Below are 22152 nucleotides of genomic sequence, written 5' to 3'. Positions count from 1 at the left end.
AAAATAAATTTAGATCTTATATATCGAGTTCTCGATAACTAAATTTATTTGTTAAAAAATGTTTAATAATAGAAAGAATAGTTTGTTGTTGTTGTTGTTGTTTTAACCATAAAATTAAGCTGATAAAATAATATCTTTTTTAATTCCCCTTATTTAACTTAGATTTTTCAGAAATAAATTGATTTTATATGTTGTTACTATTCATTAACTAATATTAAAGAAGTATTTTTTAAATAGTTTATTTTATTTTAGAATATTTATAAATAACAAATTCATTTTTTTTAAAATAGAAATAAAAAGGTTGACTAATCTCTTGAAAATTTAGTCAAAAAGCTTTTTAAACCTTGAAAGCATCTATAAAAAGTAATAAAAAGTCTGATTTGTAAATCATTCTGAAATAATTATTCAATTTAGTTATAATTTAAACACAAAAAATAATCTTTACACATTTAAAAATAATAAAACTTTAAATTTTAAAAATATATTTTAAAAAATTAACTTCTATTTTATTTTATTTTCTTTGATTTTATTTTTTTATAAGAAACTGTTTTTTTAAAATAAAAATAAAAAATAAACCAATTTTTTTCAGATTTAAAATATTTTTTTAATGCAAAATTTTTGTTTTATAAAATGAAGAATTTAAATTAATTAATTAAAATAAATGAAGAAAACAACCACACAAAATATATTATTTAATTAATATTTATTTATTTATTAAGTTAGTTAGTTAGTTAATTAAAATTATAAATAATTTATTTAAAATTTGAAAATATTTTATTTTTACTTATTTATTAAATTTATATTATAAAAGTATTTCTTAATTATTTCTTTATATTTGTTATTTGAGTAATTAATCAATCAATCAATCTATTGTTTAGTATTTAATATTTGCACAAATATCTTCAAAATAATTAGTTAATTAATCAGTTTTTATGCGCTCATCTATTTTAAAAACACTTTATTATAAGTGTTAGTTTGAGCTAGTTTCCTTTTTCTGTATGATAATGTTCTTTGTTTCTGGGTTATAAGTAAAGTTAAATCCTAGTTTCTCCATTTTATATTCATAGACAGGAATCATGTATAAGATAGTCTTTTCTCTCCTTGACAAAGGCATAGTATTTATATTTTGACTTGATTTATTCTAAGATATTTTTGTATAATCTGGATTAAATGGAGAGTTTTAGTAAAACTCGTAGGTTTTCAAGTTCTGACTTGAAGATGAATTTGATTCCTAGTCATTTCTAAATTATTTTAACTGATATTTAATTCTCTTAAGATCACTGTTTGTGTACTGTGTATTATTGTATTCCTCACACTCATCTATTCTGTTAAACTATTAAAATAGGCATTTATTATGTTTTGAAATAAATATAATATTTGATTATTACTTCAGTCTATGTTAATTTGTATTTAGAGGGAGACGATTTTTAAGTATAAAATCTATTGATTGAAGTTTCAAAAGGCGAATTAGCTTCTTCTACTGTAAATAATCTAAATTTTATTTAAAAATCAGTTCTTAATTGAATTAACAATTTGATTTATGATAAAGAAAAATGCAATCTATTTATTTATTTATTTATTTATTTACTTTTGTTCAACAGGAGTATTTTCTCCATCTGCATCTAGTTTCTATTGAGGAGATGAGGCAATATTTTAGATATCTAAAATGTTTATTTCGTTTTTTTAGATTGCTTCTGTATTTATTTACTGATTTAAAAGGTTTTTATACATCATTTCTTAAGTGCTTTAAACTGTTTATTGAATATTTTTAAAATTATAATTTTGAAAAATTACAAAATGAATTGATTTACCTTTTTATTAAACCATCATTCTGTTGATATCATTTTCGAATCTCAAGTGTAATTTTTATTCTGAGCTTTTGGGAGTATTTGTTAGTGATGTCTTTTTAGAGCTTAAAAAAGATTATTTCTTTTGGCTTTTAATGAGTTTGCCAAATTAGCTAAAAGAACCTTAACTTTGGTTGTTCAAATTGTTACTGTTGTTGGATGATTGAAAGTCTATTTTAACTCTTGGAATGTTTCCAGAATGAGAAACAGACTTAACGCCTGCAGGTGTAACTGGTTTATAATTTGTATTTACTTAGCTAACAGAAGTATTTTTACAAGGTGTTTACATTATGAATTTATTGCAATTTATTTAACTCTATGATGATTCTTTATAGCTTCTATATAAAGCTTTCTGATTGCTAAGATAGGAGTTATTCTGGTTATTATTTTCATTAGCTGTAAATTAATTGTTAGAACTTTTTTTAGAAAGACTCTAAGGAGTGATATTATTGTTACTACATTAAGAATTATAAATGAATGCCTAATTTTTATTGAGTTAAATATTTTTGTTGCTGCTCTAGCTTGTAATTATTTTAGAAGTAGAGTTATTTCCTTTTTTGTTTTCTATATTTTATTTTGGGGCAGATTGAATGATCATTTTATTACTATTTAGATTTTCTTTCATTTACTTTTTCATAACTTCCTCAGAGTTGTAATTAGATATTGTTTTCCCCTTTTACTTTTGCATAACTTATTTCTTTGTTAAAGTTAATTGTTAGGAACAATTTATATTGTTTGGAATGTTCTCCTAATTCTATTATTTATTCTTTTTATAATCTTAGCATAAATTATCTTATTCTATTTTTTATTTCAATAAATTGTTCATATGAGCTGCATAATCATTAAATTTAGAGTCATCTATTATAAATGTTTCGTCTATCTAAGCATTTTGTATATTTAACTTTTATCCACTGTGGCATTTTGAGTTTAAATTACTCAAATTTTAAGCATTTTATAAATTCCCTTTATTTTAGCTATTTTCATTGCTATTGTTTACAGATTGATAATTAAGACTACTGATTATATGCGAATTAGCAATGTTGCTATTCATTTAAGTATTATAATTATTTAAAAATTATGAGTTTAGATTATTTACAATTTAAGATTGATCATTATTTGTAAATTAAAATTGCTAATTTTTATTATTTGAAATTTAAGAATAATTATTATCAGAAGAGATCAAAGCGTGGTTATTGAAATTTTATGAATTACTATTGTATTAAGGATTATTTTTAACATATTCATAATTATTATTTGCTGTTAAATAATTATTGACATTTTAAGAATTATCATTGTTAGTTCTTGTTAAAATAGATTATTATTTCTCATTACCAAAATGATTTTGATTTTGATAAAAATAAGATTTCAAATGTTGTTATTACTATATTTAGTTGTCTATTATATTTGTTTAGTAAAGTGAGTTGCAGCATGTTTCAAAATTAGAGTTTCCTTCTGATTAATTTTTAATATTCTTGTTCACATCTTGAAAATTTCCATTTAAAGCTTTAGAAAATGTTTCTTAAGTTTAGTTATAGGTGATCTAAAAAGGCGCCTATTTATTAGTGTTAAATTTAAATTTTTCAAAAATTATTTGATTAATTTTCTCAAAAAAAAAGAACAAATAAATCCATTTATCATCAATTAACAATTTTTCAACATACCAAAATTACTATTTTTTTCCTTTTTAAAATTAATCTTTCTCTAATAAAAATAAAGAGAAAAAAACAGTGATAATGATTAGTTCGTTAGTTAGTTAATTTATTAATTACTGTTTGAGGTGTTGTATCTAATCGATTGTATTTTGATTTGTTTTAAGGAGTATACATTAAAATCTTCATTTCATAGTCAAAGTTTTCTCTATAGAAATCAGGATCACCTTCGAAGACTTAAACTACTTCTAAATATAATGCAGAAGTATTCACATTTGATAAGTTCATGTTCTCGTTTTAAGCAAAAAGACTCTTACTGCTTTTGTTATTGTTTGTCAAACTCTTAGGAGTTGATTGCGTTTTCGTTCTTAAAATTAATTTAAATTTTTTAGTTGTGTGCAGTGCTTCTAACTTGTCATCTTTACTTCTTCTTGCATAATATATTTTGTATCTATTTTTTAAAAAATGAATGCAAATCGCTATAACTAAAATAAAATAAATCTGAAATTGTATATGAAATTTGCATCTGCTTACATTTCGTTTAGTGCTAGATTTTAGATAGCATATTTGGCACTTCCTATTGTTGAGTCTTAACCACTAGCTTCAATTCTGATTCTGTTTTAAGATATTTTCACAAAAAAGTTTATAAAGTAGACTTTATAATAAAAAGTAAAAAATTTTTGAAATGTTAAAAAAATTCCGTTTTGTTTTAGAGCATAAGAGTAGAATAAATATTAAATTATTCGATAAATATTTCCTTCATTATTAAATTTAATAAAATAGTTAGAAATAAATGATAAATAAATAAATTATTTATTTTATTTGATCATTTTTGTTTTTGGAAAATATGAGGAGATTTCAAATTGAAATCAATAGAAATATTAAAGACTTTTTTTGTTAAAAATTACTTGTAGCGAGGATTAATTTCAGATAAACAAGATGAAAGAGGAGCCTTTTCAGGTACTATGTAAAGAAAATCGTTATTTTATTGAATTTAAGAATTAGTTATTTGTATATTAAATTGCAATGTGTAGTTGCTCATTATTTCGTTGTTGAACGCTGCTGGGCAAGGAGCAATCGTAGAACAATTTGATTATAGATTTTATGAATTAGTTATGCTTGCTTAATTAGCGAGGGAATCAAGTACAGGACTTTAAGAATTTCCCTGCTCATTTAATGTATTAGATAGTTAAGTGTGCATCTATTAATTAGATTGCTATTAGAAGCTAAAAATAAGAAAAGGCTGTATCTTGACATCTATCTTGCTAATCTAAAAACTTGAAAAACATCCACACGTCAAACCAAACATCCTTTTTCTATCTATATTGCATACAATTAATTAACTTTGATTATCTTAATTGATTTAATAAGTAATTTATATATTTCAAATTTTATTTAATAATATTTTGAAAAACACGATATTAAATAAATTAATAGATAGATAGATACATACATACATAAGCAATTATATTTGCAATTTTACTAGCTATCAATCACTCAATATTTATATCTTTAAACTCGTTTTCTATCAGTAAATTGCTAGCTGAAAATTATTTATTCACTTTATTTAATTAATTATCCATCACATAATTAAAATAATAAATTCAAATTTGAAAAACTTTTTATCATTTAAAATTTAGTCATCATTTATTTTATTATTTATTTTCTATTATTTGATTATTGTTCTGAATTTAAAATTAATTTTTATTGATAAATAAATAAATAATAAATTCATTTTTTTATTAAATTATTAATTAAAAATTTAATTAAAACCTTTTAATTAAAATTAATAGAAATTTTTAAATATCTTGTTATTTTCTTGCATTAAAAAATTAACTATCTAAAAATATGATTAAAATATATTTTCTACAACAATAATTAGATTTATATATACCAGTGTATCAAAGATATAGATCAAAGTAAAAATATGAGTTTTACCCCCATTTTATATTATAAATGTCTAAATGTCTAAACATCCAAGAAAAAAATTATTACAAAATAAAATTAATTTAGGTATATTTTTTGTAGAAAAAAATAATTGTTAATTTTTTATTTTAATAAAATGAATTCTTTTTTCATTTTATTGATTAAATAACTTAGTGGATTAAATGTTTTGAGAAAATAATTCCAACTATAAATTAATTTATTTATTAGTAAATCTATTTGATGGGAATCTAAAATTAGAAAATTACTTTAATTTGAGACCACCTATTTATTTATTTATTTATTTATTTATTTATTATGACTAATCAGCTTCTAGATAATAAATAAATTGCTTTGTTTAAATTTAATAATATAATTAAAATATTTTTTATATTAAAGAAAATTTAAATGAAATATGAGCAATAGTAAAATATTTTCTTCTTAAATTCTTTTGATTAATTTGATTAATACTTATAAAATATGAAAACTTCTTTTAGCAATTCTACTTGGTTAAAAAATAATGGCATAAGTAAAGAAATCAAATAATTAATATTTTTTTTTAGTAATTATTTAATAAATTAAATATTAATTAGATAGAATATTAAAGGATATTTGTAAAAAATATCAGATATACTTTTTAATTTTTATCTCAAAAATGAATTGGCAGAGCGCTTACATTAGATACTAATTTGATTAAATGTCTTCTGAGATTGAGGAAGAAGAAAAAATAGATCAAAATAAAGTTAACAAGAAACCATTATAATTTATGACATAGTGTTTAAATTCATTATAGGACAGCTAGCCAGATTTGGAATGCTTTTAAGATTTAGGTTAACTTGATTAAAAAGAAAAAGGTGATTTCAGCATGATATTAGATTCTATTAAACAATATGTTAATAACAACGAATAAAATTTAGACAGCTCTTCTTATTAGAATCATGATGAATCATTTTAAATTTTAAGAAATTTTGGTGAAATAAGCTAATATAAATATATTAAAACAAAATGGCAAAAAAAGGAAGAAGTCAAAAAAAATCAGTAGGTACTCGATGAAGATTTAAATTTGGTTAAGAAGGAGAATGATCAATTAATCTTTAATTACTGTTTACTGCTTGAATAAAACCCACAAAAAGAAAGTACTTTAAGCAAAAACTAAATATTTTTTTAGGATAAAAAATAATATTGCGAGTATATGATAGATAAGCTTATATTAGGTTGCCTATTAAATATTATTTGATATTAATAATCTATTTATTTATTAACTTATTATTATATTTATCAATAGATTAAATGAGAAAGATAAAAATGGAGTTAAAGAGGTTTTTGTATGGAAGTTAAAACAATGAATCGTATAGAGACTAAACTTTTGAAAGTATAAGAGAACTAGATTATAAAATTCTTTTTATGAAATTTACTTAGTTTGGATTTACTGTTAATATAGTCACAAAATAATAGCAAGGTTTAAATTCATAAACCCCATAGCTTACCAAAGAAAATTTGATAATATTCCTAAATAAAAATAAAAAGATGCTTTTTACAGGAACTGTTTTATTCTCATCTGAGTATATTGATAAGTAACACAAGCATCCTGAAGCTTTCCAAAATTTAGATGAAACTATTTTCGAAGAAAATGCGGATAAAATAGCTTAAGCAACTGATAAATAAGATGAAGAAAGTAAGAATGAAAAAAATAAAAATTAACAATCAGACAAATAAGAGTATTTTTCGTAAATAAAACTAAACATAAACCAAAGTAATGCAACAGAAGTTCTACAGCAATTAATAGATCCAGTAAATAAACAGTTTATTTTAGAATATTTTTTAAACCTAAATAACTTTTATCAAGTAGAATTAAATAAGAATTAAGTATTATCTTAAAACTTAATTTAATATATTTATGTGTATATATAATTAATACACAAGAGAAATAAATAAATAAATGGATGTGTTTTTTATATAAATTTATTTATTTTGCGTTCATTTTAAAATTAATTTATCCATTTTTTATTAGAAAAATTTAGTTGTATTTGAAGTTTAGAATAAATGGAAGCCATTTAAATGTAATTTCTTGGCTTTAAAATACATGCTTGATGATCCTAATGATGTCTCATTCTCAGATGAAATAATTAAAGGATAAATTTAAAATTTAGCCTTTGAATAGTTTAGGAAAATCAAATCGAAGTATTTTTAGAATAATCCAAATTATGGTTTTTTTCAAAATTTAAACAAACATATTTATTTTGATCGTCTTTTAAATTTTATTGATGAGCTTAAGGACTAAAATATGCTTAGCTCATCTTAATTAGACTGCTTGAAATATGTATTAACATAAAAAATTGCATTGGTCTAGAGTATATAAGGTATTGATTTATTTATTTTATTCGAATTAATTGATGAGCTGAATGAATTATTTATTTATTTGATTTATATATAATTTTAGGAAAATAAAAGTGCCAAATTTAATTTGAAACAATTAAAATATTATATTAAACTTACTCAAAGCAAGAAAATAAAAAACCGATATTGATTATCTGCTAATAAAATGAAACCTTAAATTAATATTTAGAATATTTATCAAAGTTACAAAACTATTTGGATAGCACAAACAAAGATAAAAAAAATCAAAATAAAATTCATTTTCTTCGTTTAGGTAACGTTGGTAAGGTAAATTATAATAAGTATTAAAAGCACTTACTTCCAAATGATTTGAGAAATCCTATAAGCAATAATAAGATTGATGACCTGAATAAATAGCTGCAACACCAGACTAAGTATCATAAAATGGCAAATAGAAAACTAGGCTACAAGGAATTAAACAGTTTCGAAAAAGAATTTAATTAGTAAGCAAATAGTTAACAGTTCTAAAAAATATTTTTTTCGGACAAGTAAATAAATTAATTACTAATTCATTACATTTTTTAATTAAATAAGATCTAAAATATCTAAAAAAAAATATTTAAAACATTTTCTTAATCTATTTGCTGTGCTGTATATTCTCCTTAACTAAGGACCTCTGCAGTTCATAATTAATATTTTTTTCTGATATTTTTCTTTTAATGACAAAATAAAAAAATGTTTTGAAAATAAAGATAATTTAATTAAAACTAGATTAAATATTTTTAAAAATAAAATAGGATCACAAATTTATTGATTAGTTAATATTTCACTGATTTAAGTGATGAATAAAAATAGAGGATAAAGGAGGAAAAAAATTAAATACTAAAATTATGGATTAATTTGGATTTGAATTCAAACAATTTAGAAAATTTAATATAAATTGAGTTGACTAAAGGATAAAAGAAACTGATTGACTATTATTTGGGGTTATTGATCAGCTAAAGATAATAATACAATAAACTTTATTAATCAAATTATTATAGGCATTCTGATATTAATCCGATAATATTTAATCTGTAAGAATAACAGCTAGACAATTCACCTTAATCATTTGCAGAATTCATTAATGGGTTTGAGAGACTTAGTTAAATTACTTTCTATCACATGATGTCAATAAAAGATTACATTATTTATTTCTATAAATTTGAAATTTTCGAAAGCTTTAAATATTTGAACTCAATTTTTAACTCAGAAACAGAAAATAATGCTAAAATACAAACAGTTTAATAGTTATAATATTTTCGTTAGTAAGATGTGATTTGTAAAATAGATTTTTTAAATGAAACAATTTATTTTAATATTTATTAAATTTTGAATTAAAAGTGACGACTGTGAATTACTCTCATACATACTCTCTAGTCTTTAAGATGTTGCAACCTGAGATAATTATCATAGACGAGGCAGCTAGCATTTAGCACGAATATTTAATTGCTAATGTGCTTTTTTATTAACCTAAGCATTTGATTTAATTCGGAAATAATATCTAACTGAATTTGGTAAACAAAGATTAAGTGCTAAAAGTAAAAAATTAAACAATGAATGCTCAATTTTGGAGATTAATTCGAGTTAAAATTCCATTTTACAAAACAATTTTAATGCAATAAGTAAGCTTAGATTTGTATTTGTTAGCCAATTTAATTATGGATGTAGGTTTCGTTGATGATGAAGGTGAAATTCAAAAGAGTTTATATAGACTTTAAGAAGAATTAAATGACAATGAACTATAGAAAAATTAGAAACTTAGTATTTATGTGAATAATTTTGATATTCAATAAACTTATATCATAATAGTAAACTTAAAAAAAATTTCATTCAAGCATTATAAATATTTAAATTGGCTTTTGAAGAAAAAAAATTTTTAATTTGAAGAAAATTTCTTAGAAAAAAATATAAATATAAAAATATAAAATATCTATATATACTAATAGAGAGAATCCGATTCTGTTTTTATCGTTTGTAATAAGCAAAGTGAAAAAAATTATTAATTTGATTAAAACTACTTACAGTTCTCATTTTAGAATGAGAATATTATTAATGTAATAGGAACCGATTTTAGATTCTTTAATTAACTAGAATTATTGGCATAGATAACATTTTAATTCCATTAATCTGTGATTAAAAATAATATAAAGCATGTTAAACTTTAATTAAACCCATTTCATTATTTTTTAGATTACGATAAAATAGACGAGAATGACCTAAAAATCACTCTCAACGATTAAGAAATTTTAGTTGAGAATTCCCTAAATAAACATCAAAAATTTATATAGGAAAGTACTGAACATTAAAGGAGCTTAGATATTTCAAATCAACAAACTATATCTACTTGTTTTTCTACTAGTTAGATATTGGAAAATTAAGCCTAGCAAATTTAATTAAATTCAGATAAAATTAAATAAAATATGTTGAATGTTGAAAGTTATAATTCAAATAATAATCCATAAAAAAGCTAACAAACTTAATAAGGAAGAAAATATAAAATAGTTTATGAGAGAAAATCAAACAACATTAATGAGAGAAAATAAAACAACATTGATGAGAGAAAATCAAACAACATGTATGATATCTTAAATTAATCTTAAATTCTAGAAGAAAAATATGAAAAATAACAAGTTTTCAATAAAGCTATAAAAAATATTAATTTGATCATCTCACAAGAATAAACTGATTTACATAAAATTTTGATAAAGATAGAAAAATACTTGAGATAGTTGATAAATTATATAGATGATGCTGAAAAAATAGATTACTATGAAGAAAGAATGGATTATGTTATCCTCATGTTGATACATAATTATCCTGACATAGATTTATTTTATTAAAATTTAAAAGGCTCTGTTGATTAAAATGATTAATTTTAATTAAAATCGTTGATAATCTTGTAATAAGACATTTTAATAAAGCAATTAAAGTTTAGAATGTAAGCATAACAAAATAATTAAGAGAATGATAAACAAAATCAAATTTCAGATTAAAAATAAATCTAATAAATAACCAATTTAATTAATTTGCTGAGAAAAAGAATATTTAAAAATAACTAAAGGCTAATTGAAGTACTAGATTTGATAAAGGATTACTCAAGCTAAATCCTAGACTTAGAGTGGATTTTAATTTAGATTTTGTTCAAAGAGACATAAAGCTTATAAAATAATGATGTTTAATTGATTGGCTAAATTAATAGCAAAATTAAGAACTTTAAGTTCAAGGTAGCGTCCCAAAAGAGCAACACAAGTTTTTCTGAATTTTAATTCTAGTTTTTTAAGGAAAATGATGAAGAAATTTAATTGTAGAAAGTTCAAGAACTCAATAAAATTCTGATTAACACACTGCAACAATAATATAAAAATTACATCATCATTTTGGCCAAAACTCAAAACAGCTGGGTTCTAAAAAAAATTTAAATTTAAAAAGATTTCACATAAAAATTCGAAGAATAATGTTCAAATATTTTTATATTTGTAAAATAGAAATTATAAAATCAGAAAAACAACATGACGACACAGCAAATTAATAAATAAAATAGTATAAAACCTAACTTGAGGTCAAAATTGTTGAATTCTTTAAAAACAATCTCTTATATCTATAATTCGTGAATAATAATTTTATTTAGCTATCAATCTATCCATTTATTTATTTATTTTCGTCAAACTGATTAAATTTATTTGTTCTTGCTTGATAATTAATTGAGTCAATAAAAAATATTTTTTTTAAAGTAATTTTCTATTGTTGAATTCTTTAAAAACAATCTCTTATATCTATAATTCGTCAATAATAATTTTATTTAGCCATCTATCTATCCATTTATTTCTTTATCAATCTATTTATTTATTTTCGTCAAACTGATTACATTTATTTGTTCTTGCTTGATAATTAATTGAGAATTTTATTATTAAAGAAAGACAATAAAAAATATTTTTTTTAAAGTAATCTTCTCTTATTAAATTTTTTTCAAATTAATTTAAATGATAAAACGATTTTATATTGATTTAAGATAAAAATATTGATTAAGAAAACAATACATTTATCAAGGGAACTTAATTAGAGCTAAGTAGTAGGTCAATACTTTAGAATAGCAATAATTAGTTTAATTTGATCCTATATCAGGTAGTTATCTCACAAATATTATAAAATATTCTACTCAAAAATGAACTTGAATTTCAAATAATTTCAAAGTAATTAAAAAATGAATATATTATTATTGATATTTTGATTAAAATTAGAAATTTCCTTAATCATTCACTAATACACTCATATTTTGTATTAAAATAATTCATTCATCAATACATTGAATAAAAATAAATATTATATATCTATCTCTTTTGTATTAATTTTTTTTCTTCAACTTTTATAATTAGAAATACTTGCATTTAAAAATACAACAAACATGCAAGCTAACTCTTGTTTCTATTTAAAATAAATGGTAATATTTAGTTTGTTCGATTATTCTTTTTATTAAAAATAAATTAACAAAAATAATTAATTTTGCTAATTATCTAGTTAGTTAATTAGATGTGATTGTGAGTGATATGGTTAGTTGGTATAAAAAAATTAAAAAATTTTTTAATTATTAATTTAGTATTATCACTTATATTGTTATTCATTCATCAGAAATATTTTTAATTGATTGATTGATTGATCAATTAATTAATTAGCTTTGGTTAGTTGAATAAAAAAATAAAATAGTTTTGTCAAAAAATATACCTTTATCACTTATATAAAAAATTAATTCATTCTTCTGAAATAATTTAGATTGTTTGCTAATTAATAAATTTGTTAACCCAAACATAAAATAAATAAATATATAAATATATATATAGATTATTGATAATAGAAAGTAAAAATATGAATTTTGATTATAGTATTAAATTTTAATAAGGAGATTTATCAACTAAAAAGGATGATCAAAACACTCAGAGATCAGATTATGAATTATAGAATAGCTATTATGATCAAAATTTATATGGTCCTCTAAGTAATTAAATGAATAATCATAGCAGAAACAATTATAATGATGATTAATTTTAGTAAAATAAGAGATCTTCTTCATAAAAAAGTGAAAAATATGATAGAAATGACATTTAAAATGGAGAGATTTAAAATTTAAATGCAAATAGCACAGATAAAAGTATAAATCGCGTTCAAAAAAAAGACGCGTAAGATGCTACTAGTGGAAATTAGAAATTAAAAAGAGAGATGCAAGAAACAATAAATGAAAATGAAGAAGAAAAATCTTAAATTGTAATTCAAGAAAATGCAAATTTTGAAGACAATAATTAATTTTAGCAGTTTATAGGACATAATTTAATAAATGAAAGTTAAAATTAAAATCTAAATTTCTATTTTTAAACATATCAGAATTTTTAGTGCGATTTATAAAATTCAGAAAGAGACCAAAGAGAAAATATCACCTAATAATCACATAATCAATAGTTAAGAAATAATATTTAGTTACAAAGCAATAGCAATCATTAGCATAATCAAATTATAAAAAATAATGGTTTTGAAAGATAATCATCTGTAAAGTAAATGCATCCTAGAAAAACTTCAGAATAGATAAACAATAATGACATTATTAATATTCAAAGCTAATAAGATACTCATAATTAATTTTAAAATAAAGATAATAATTTATATTAAAGTGGGATTAACTAAACTTCGTAAGAAGGTATTTAGGATCAGTATTGCTTTTAAGGCATAAATACAATAGAATCTTAATAAAAAATGTAATAAAATCCATATATTTACGAGTAACAAACACAGAACAATTCCAAAAGTTCTACCAATAAAAAAAATCTTGTATTAAAAAGGTAATATTTTGATGTAGAACCATCGAAGGTTTTAGAAAATTAGCAGAAGAATAGAGGTTATTAAAGTAATGATGAAAAACAAGAGATGTGTAAATATAATTTATAGTATGGAGTTTGTGAATCATAATCAAACTAATTCAAATAATCAAAATCTTAATTTCAATATTAAGGATAAGAAGAAGAAGAAGAAAAAGAATAAAAAATGAATAATTAATTCTCATATGGAATGAATTCCTTACAAAAAAACACTAAGGATTTAATATTCACAAATAATTAAAATAACAACAAATTTTATGATGATGATAATTAAAGTACTCAGTTATTAAAGGAAGTGGATAATTTTTAATTTCAATAATCATAAGAACCTGATCAGCAGGATTAAGAAAAATAAAAATTACAAGTTTAGCTGGAGTGTAAGTATGATCATGAATTTCAAAATTTAATTTACAAGTATACCGATCCAAATTATTCAAAACAATTAAAGCAAAAAATTGAATTTAATAATTAAAAAGAATACTTGCAAGAAATGCTAAATTGCTAATTAGAAAGTGAGATAGATTCTTTATTTATATTTTTTTAAAATAATTTTATTTTTTTTTATTTAGGATTTTTGATTATTTATTTATTTGATTGATTGATTTTTTCATAAAATACTTTTATATAATAGATGAGACAAAATATATTAGAAATCAAAAGGACAATTTTAAGTAAGCTTAAGTGTTTCCATTTAATTTTAAAATTCGAAAGATTAAATTTGAAGAATAAGGACTGATTGTTTAAGGGATTGCAGAATTTAAATAAGATATAAACTTAAAATAATATATAAATAATAATTTAGTTATAAATCAAAACAAAAACGAGTTCACTTCATAGATTTTATCCTTCAGTAAAAATTGTAATGATAATATAAATGATAGTAAAGATTTTGAAAGCGAAAATAATGATGAAGAAGAAGAAAATTCATTTGCTAATTTAGGCTTAAATTATGCAGAATAAAATAAATAACCTTAAAATAAAAAAGACTAAAAAACTTATAATATCAAAATGAAAGTACATATTAACTAAATTAATGGTATTCCAATTATCTTGCAGTTCTATTCTCAAGTAATTTTTTTCATTTATTTTCTAATTTCTGTTAAATTAATTTTAGCATAAATTTAGCTTGCTTCTTATTTATATTCTATCCAAGAAGATCAAAATTCGATTTAATTTACTTATTAATTTCTTTTAATTAATTTTAGCAAGAATTAGAATTGATTTTAATTTAAATTAATTCTGAGAAGAGCAAATATAAATAAATAAATAATTTTAATTTTTAATTTCTTTTTATCAATTTTAGCAAGAGTCAAGATAGAAATTAGAATTGATTTTATTTTAAATTCATTCTAAGGAGATCAAAAATAATTTTTTTATCTTAAAATCTTTAATTGATGATGATAGCAAGAATAACTCGATTGAAAGAATTATAAAAAATTATAATTAAATGGATAAAAATACAAATAATGAATTTGAACTTCCAAATTACAGTTTTCTTAAAGACATTGACAAAAAAATATTTTTTAATTGTATTGAGCAAAAAGCAAATTCATTAAATGACTCGTATGACCTAAATTAATCTCAAATTGAGTGCATTAAGTTTATGCTAACTAGAAGTGTTGCATTAATTCAGAATCCTAAAATCTTCAACTAAATAAAGTAAAAAGAAGATATTTAAGATAATTTAAATTAATAGAATAATCGATAATAATTTTAAGGTAAATAAAACAAGAATAATAACTTAAAAAAAAATAATATCAACCAAAATTAAAAATTTAATGATGATTTATTCTTCAATTTTTAAACTCAGTTTGAAGCATTAAAAATATTGCTAAATTTTTATTCTAGATAAGAAAAAAGAAAACCTATTCTAATAATTTGCTCAAACAACTAAGTCATATAGTAGTATAAGTTTAAGCTGCTTTAATATTAAGGAATTTATGAATTTAGTAGCAAATACTTAGAAAGTGAAAAAACCCTAAAGTTTAATAGTTTATATAGACTAAGCAAAATAATTGAAAAAGAAAAGTAAAAGAATCCATAGAAATTTACAAATAAAATCAAGGACATAAATGATACATGGAAATTCTTAATTAAATATAAGTCTAAAATGGTTTAAAGAGTAATTAAACTCTAAGAGCTGAAGGCATTCTAAGATTAATTCAATTAGTAAGAAAAAGTCCAAAAGATTAATTTCTCTTCAAAGTAATTTATTTATCTTTTTTTGATTATTTTGACTAATTAAATTAACTCTATAAATAACTTAATGATAAATAAATCAATAAAATTTTTAGGATTACTCAGTTGCTAATAAATGAATACTTCAAAGATGCTACAGATAATGTAAGGAGTGATAAAATCGAACTTGAAGAAAAAATATTTGATTCATGGAGTTAGCTAGACCTTAATTCTCAAAAAATAAAGGAAATAATCAAAATTGATTTAACGGATTAATAAATAAAAATAATTGACTATAATTTAAATCAACTAAGAGAACAGAAAAAATTTTATGATAAGAATTTTAATTCAGATTATTTTAGAATTATACCAGTAATTTTCAACTTAGAAGGAAAATAATTAGATAACTCTCCGGAATCTTTTTCAGAGTTTTTCAATAGCTTCCAAAAGCTGAGCTAAATAAATTATTATCACATGATGTCTATCTTAGACTTTATTTTCTTTTATTAAGCTAAGAATAGCTTAACAAAATTTTTTCAAAAATTTGAAAGTAGTATTTTAGATGATTAAAAAAGTCTAACTGAATATATAGTCTCTAATTTAAATAAGCAGGATGTCATTTGTAAATTCATTTTTATTTTACTATAAAAAATTAATTAAAAATAATTTTTTTAAAAAATTTTTAATTTAAAAGCTAATTTATTAAATCTTATTTTTTTCAAATTTAAAATGACTTTTTAGAAATTTAAAATAATTTGAATTATTAATTAATTAATTATTAAAAAAAAGTGGCAACAGTTGAAGAGTCAATAATTCATTACTAAGCATTAAAAAACATAAATCCAGAAATAATTATAGTAGATGAAACTTTAGTATAAAAAAAGGAATACTAAACGACTCACATAATTTCTTCTTTTCAGCCAAAGCATTTGATATACTTTGGAGATTTGTTTTAATTAAAATTAATACCTAGCTCTAATTAGCTAGAAATAAGCGGAAGAAATATTTTTAATTAATTTGAAAGACTAGAGAAACTTCATTTTCCTTTTTTTTAAATTATTAAATAAATAAATAATAATACTTTATAAGTATTTGATGATGAATATGATGATAAAGAATTAAAAAGTTTTAATAAAGTTGAAATTTTTTAATATGAATTTGAAATATCTTCTTAATATATAATTATTATTGAAAGTATTAAGCAGTAAAAATAATACATTTCTGATCTTATGAGCAAAATTATCTAACAAAGGAATGAAAATAATAATCAAAATAAAGAAAACTCTTTAAAGCTAGAAACTATTTACTACAATAAAAACAATGATTTTCTTATCATAACTTGCCGTCAAACTAATACTTAAAGCATTTTAAATAGAAAAATTTAAAGTTACAAAATAGAATTTGATAAAGTAAATGAGGATCTTAATCGACCTCTTTTAGCTCATGTAGCAATTTATTTAGATTAAAACATCCCTAAACACAACTTTAAATATATTAAACTAAAATATAAAAAAATAGATTATCAAATATAATAAAAATAAATTTAAATTGAAAATTAAATCAATTAAAGTTATTAAAGTGATTAAATTTTAAATCCAATAAATAATTATGTTTCATAATAAGAGCAAGATAGTAGAAAATCTTCAAAAGAAATAGATGAAATTGAAAATAAAAGTAGTCTTAATGATAGTGATAGTGATAGTGATAGGGATAGTGATAGTGGTGATGATGATGATAAAGAAATAGTAGAAGAAGAATCAAAAAGCTAATATTAAGAAAAATATTAGAATAAATAAGAAAAATCATAAGAATAAATAATAGATCATAGATCATATAATGAAGATGAAGAAGGAGAAGGAGAAGAAAAAAAAGAAATTAATGAGATACAAATAAAAAAATAACATCAGAATGAGATTCATATGAAATGTTATGAAGAAAATGATGTAAACATAGAAGATATAATTGAGAGAAAAGAGGAATTCTAATAAATAACAAATAAGAAGAATAAGAAAAAGGAAAAACTATCAAAATAAAAGCAGAGAAATAATATTTTACCAAATGAATTTACAAATTAAAATGGTGATGATGATTCATATGAATCTGAAGAAGAAATTTCTTATGATAAAGAGTATGAATAAGCATTTAAAAATGCAAAATAATCGTTTAAAGATATTCTCTATTAGAAGGAGCATTCTATTTTTGTTAAGAATTTAGTTCTACTTGAAGAAAATTTGATAAAATTAATTAGATAAAATAAATTTTTATTATAAAAATTAGATTATGTTCTCTTGTGCTTTATAGATATATAAGATTAAAACACTGAAACAGCCTCAATTGATGAATAATAAATTAACTATTATATATAAGAGTTTTAATAAAAAATTAATACAGCCTCAATTAATGAATAATAAACTATCATTGATCTTCAAGAGTTTTATTAAAATATTTTGTAAACTTAATGCAATTTTAAAGTTTTTAAAAATAGTAGGATTATAGAATTGATAGATATCTCTGGCAAACATTTGGAATAATAATAATTCAAAATCCACGATGACGATTAAAAAGTGTTTTAAAATAATTAAAGAAAAATTAAGAGATTAAATTTGGCTAAGGAGTATAAAACTTAAATTATTGATTTTTACTGGGTCATAATTTAGTTTTTATTGTAAGGTTTTAAGTATTACAAAGTTTTATATGAGATAAATAATTTATCAGTCAAAATAAAATATAAGAAAGATAATTTCGAAGACATAAAGTTCTCTTATGAATAAATTAATTGCAAAGAAAATAAATAATCAGACGATATTCAAAATCTAAATTCTTATTTTAAAGAAATTTTTGCTTAGGAGTATGTGCCTTTCATCTTTATTTTAACCTATTCCAAAGATAATGGTTGGAATTTTTAATAATTTTCTGTTGAAGATAATTTTTTTGAATTAAAATAATAATTTTCATTAGCATTTATCTTGGTTTAAAATAATAATAATGATGAATAAATTTAAAACAATAACAATCAAAATGAAATTAAAAAAAATAAAGATAAAATATAAGAACTTAATTAAATAATGAAATTAAATTCAGAAACTTTGAAATCAATAGGTATAGTGAGTATAATTAATAATATTTGATTTATTTTATATTTTAATATTTTTTAGCTAAATTTAATTAATTAATTCATTATTTAATTATTCACTTCAAATTTCAACAAAGTTTATGTGCAAATTAATTAATTATTTATTCTTTAAATCATCGTTATTTCTTATCTAGAGTAGAAAAAAAATTAATACTTAAATATATTTGATATCACATCATTTTAAAATAACAAACTCACTCAATCATCTATCTATGCTTTTGATTAAAATTAAATAGAAATGCAATATTAAATTTCTATTTATTTTATCACAATTTATAAATTTTATTCTTTTTAATATTTACAAAAAGTATTTTTAAAATAAATATATCTATTTCAATTATTATTCATTTAATCTTAAAAACTTTTAATCACTTTGGTTTCTATAAATTCAATGACTAGAAAGAAATATTTGTATATTAATTTCTCAATCAGTGATAAATCAAGTTGATAAGTAAATTTCTGATGAGTTTTTTGATTAAAAAATGAGAAATAAATATATACTTAAATAAATAATTGAATGGAGCATATAAGTACAATCTAATTTGTGACTAATGTTTACAATTAATAAATTGTAATTAGATTTTTAAACAATTTAGAGATGAATCATAAATTAATACTTTCACAATTGCTAATTTTGCTATTTATATCTATTACAAGAGCTGAAAGCTCAGATTTAGAAAATAAAGTTCTTTCAAATTTCAAAGAGTAGAATTCTGATAATCAGGCATTGGAATCAGGCTCGGCTTGCACTCCGGGCTGTATGACATGCTCTTCTTATGGATGTATAACATGCTATGATGGATATTATTTAGAAACTAATCTATAATGTGTTAAATGCCCCATGAAAGATTGTGTTACTTGTAATAATGCTGGGTGCCTCGAATGCCCTACTAATTACTTCTTGTTTGAATTTAATTGTGTACCTTGCCAATAAAAGAATTGCCCTACTTGCAACGGTTATGGTTGCACTTCTTGCTTTGATGGGTTTTATCTTTAGGCTGGTGTTTGTATTTTATGTCAAGAACACTGCAAACTTTGCAATGCTTTTGGATGCTAAACTTGCAAAGATGGATATTTTTGGGATGGAAAACACTGCTAATTAAGATGCAATGTTCCTAATTGCCAAACTTGCGATAGAGATGGAGATTGTGTAGTCTGTTAAATAGGATATACTCTCCAAAATTTTAAGTGCATTTAAAATAAAAAATTCTTAGAAGAAGGAATCAATTCTTATTAATGATCTCCTAACACTATTAAAATTGAGAAAATAAAAGGAATACATTAATTAATAAATTAATAAATAGGCATTCAATTTATCAATATATCAATTCTATACTCAATTATATATTTGTATTTATCAATTTAAAAAATTAATCTATCTATCTATCTATCTATCTATCTATCTATCTATCTATCTATTTATCTACCAATTTCACATTTAAATATTCATTTTATTTTAAATAAGCTTTAAGTCAAAAATTATTTAAATACTAGATTTATTTACTATTTATCAATTCAATATGAATAATTAAATTTTAATGCTAAAAATATTTATCTATTTATCTCTTTCTTTATTGTTTATTTTATTAAAATTGCATACTAATTAGAAATTAAAAACATTTTTATTTTTACTGTAATTCGTTTCATTTTACTTTAAAAATTTTAAATATTTTATCTTATTGAATTCAATGAAAACTACCTACACAGTTCACTAAATTTTAATTTCAGCATTTTCTATTCTATATTAAAGACAGTAATTTATTTTCATTAAATAAACAAATAAACAAATAAATAAATAAATAAGATGTAAAGAACTATGTGAGGGAAATTTTTAAATTAGATAAAGAATTTTCTTCAATACATTATTTTAAAAATATTAATCTCAAGTCAACTTAAGTCAACTTGGTTAAATAATATTTTTTTATATTTAAATTATATTTAGATTTTATTTTAAAAATCTAACTAACTAAATTAATTAATTATAAACAACTTTGTTTGTTTACAATTTAAAACATGTTTAAAAATATTAATTTAATTTAATTCTATTTTTATCTTTGATTGTGAATTAGTAAATATTATTCAATCAATCAATACTACTTAAACAATAAAATTATTTGTAAATTTATTTAAAGAAATATATATATTGAATATTTTAATTTATTTTTTATTGATTTGTATAAAAATAACTAAAATTAGATTAATTTTTGTAAGCCAATTAATAATTTATTTATTTATTTATTAATTAATCAATTGATATATTAGGTGTTGAAGAATGGTAAATGCATATTTATTTGTTTATTTTGTTTGATTAAATAAAGTATTAAAATACATCAAAGAAAATCTTTAACATAGATTTTAAAATTATTTGACTTAAAAAATACATTTTTTATAACAAATTTAATTTAATTCTGAAAATCAGATATGATTTAGTTTAATTAATAATATAAAAAGAAAATAAACAGAATTAATGGTATTTTTCACTATAAAATTTATAAAATCTACCTAATTTTCATTTAAAAAAGTGATTCAAGTAAAAAATTAAGTAATTAAATAATGAAATAAAGTTTATATAACAATTAAATGTTAAAAAATAGAAACTTAAAAATTGAAAAAAACATATTAAAATAACAATCTAGGTTTATTTATTTATTGAACTGAATAAATCTTTTTATTTAAATATAATTGATATAAAAATCCTTTAGTTTTTAAATTTAAAAGAATAATGCAATATTTTTTGAATTTGAAAGAAAATAGAGTAATTAATTCTGAGTAATTCAAATTAAATACTTTTTATAAAAATTAAAATTATTTTTTTAATTTTAATAAATGATAGAAATAATTGAAAGTTTTATTTATTTTAAACTATGTATATTTGCTTTTTATTTGAAACTTATTAAGAATAAAATCATTAATTAATTGATAAACATTTTAAGAGAGGAAAAAATCCAAATTCATAAAAATTTAATAATTATTTTATAAATAATTTATTATGCTAATTATTATAATGATTATTAAATAATAAATTTTACTTTCTATTATTTCTAAATAAATAAATAAAATAATATTTTAATACTTAAATTAACAAAATCTATTAAAAATATTTGAAATTAATTCAATTCTCAAACAAATATTCAAATATTTCTAGAAGGTTTAAAGTATTTAATTTTCTTGTTTAAATTGAA

The 22152-nt window shown here is 20.3% G+C and overlaps 4 protein-coding genes across 4 annotated transcripts; 3 read left to right on the top strand and 1 right to left on the bottom strand. All coding sequences in view use genetic code 6, as the record gives it.

Annotated features, from left to right (window-relative positions):
• Positions 1-862: 862 nt before the first annotated feature.
• Positions 863-4865, bottom strand: TTHERM_00227110 (hypothetical protein; the record flags this gene model as incomplete). Its single annotated transcript, XM_001014242.2, has 7 exons — positions 4405-4865; positions 4031-4111; positions 3617-3947; positions 1812-3399; positions 1589-1751; positions 1389-1491; positions 863-1333 (listed from the first exon to the last, which is right to left on the bottom strand). The coding sequence occupies exons 1-7, from the start codon at positions 4803-4805 to the stop codon at positions 863-865; spliced, it is 3138 nt and encodes a 1045-aa protein (XP_001014242.2). The 5' UTR covers positions 4806-4865.
• A 1074-nt stretch (positions 4866-5939) lies between these two features.
• On the top strand, positions 5940-11409 carry TTHERM_00227100 (hypothetical protein; the record flags this gene model as incomplete). Its single annotated transcript, XM_001014241.2, has 8 exons — positions 5940-6633; positions 6705-7210; positions 7431-7779; positions 7860-8304; positions 8554-9077; positions 9140-9606; positions 9745-9784; positions 9860-11409. 8 exons carry the CDS (start codon positions 5940-5942, stop codon positions 11407-11409), a joined length of 4575 nt encoding a protein of 1524 aa, XP_001014241.2.
• A 1153-nt stretch (positions 11410-12562) lies between these two features.
• Positions 12563-18965, top strand: TTHERM_00227090 (hypothetical protein; the record flags this gene model as incomplete). Its single annotated transcript, XM_001014240.2, has 5 exons — positions 12563-14171; positions 14291-14727; positions 14963-15864; positions 15954-16459; positions 16627-18965. The coding sequence occupies exons 1-5, from the start codon at positions 12659-12661 to the stop codon at positions 18963-18965; spliced, it is 5697 nt and encodes a 1898-aa protein (XP_001014240.2). The 5' UTR covers positions 12563-12658.
• A 522-nt stretch (positions 18966-19487) lies between these two features.
• On the top strand, positions 19488-20210 carry TTHERM_000227089 (hypothetical protein; the record flags this gene model as incomplete). Its single annotated transcript, XM_012797284.1, has 1 exon — positions 19488-20210. The coding sequence occupies one exon, from the start codon at positions 19488-19490 to the stop codon at positions 20208-20210; it is 723 nt and encodes a 240-aa protein (XP_012652738.1).
• Between the last annotated feature and the right edge of the window lie 1942 nt (positions 20211-22152).

This window comes from Tetrahymena thermophila (genome assembly GCF_000189635.1).
Source record: "Tetrahymena thermophila SB210 genomic scaffold scf_8254665, whole genome shotgun sequence".
NCBI lineage: Eukaryota > Ciliophora > Oligohymenophorea > Hymenostomatida > Tetrahymenidae > Tetrahymena > Tetrahymena thermophila.
This window is presented reverse-complemented; position numbering and strand designations above follow the sequence as displayed.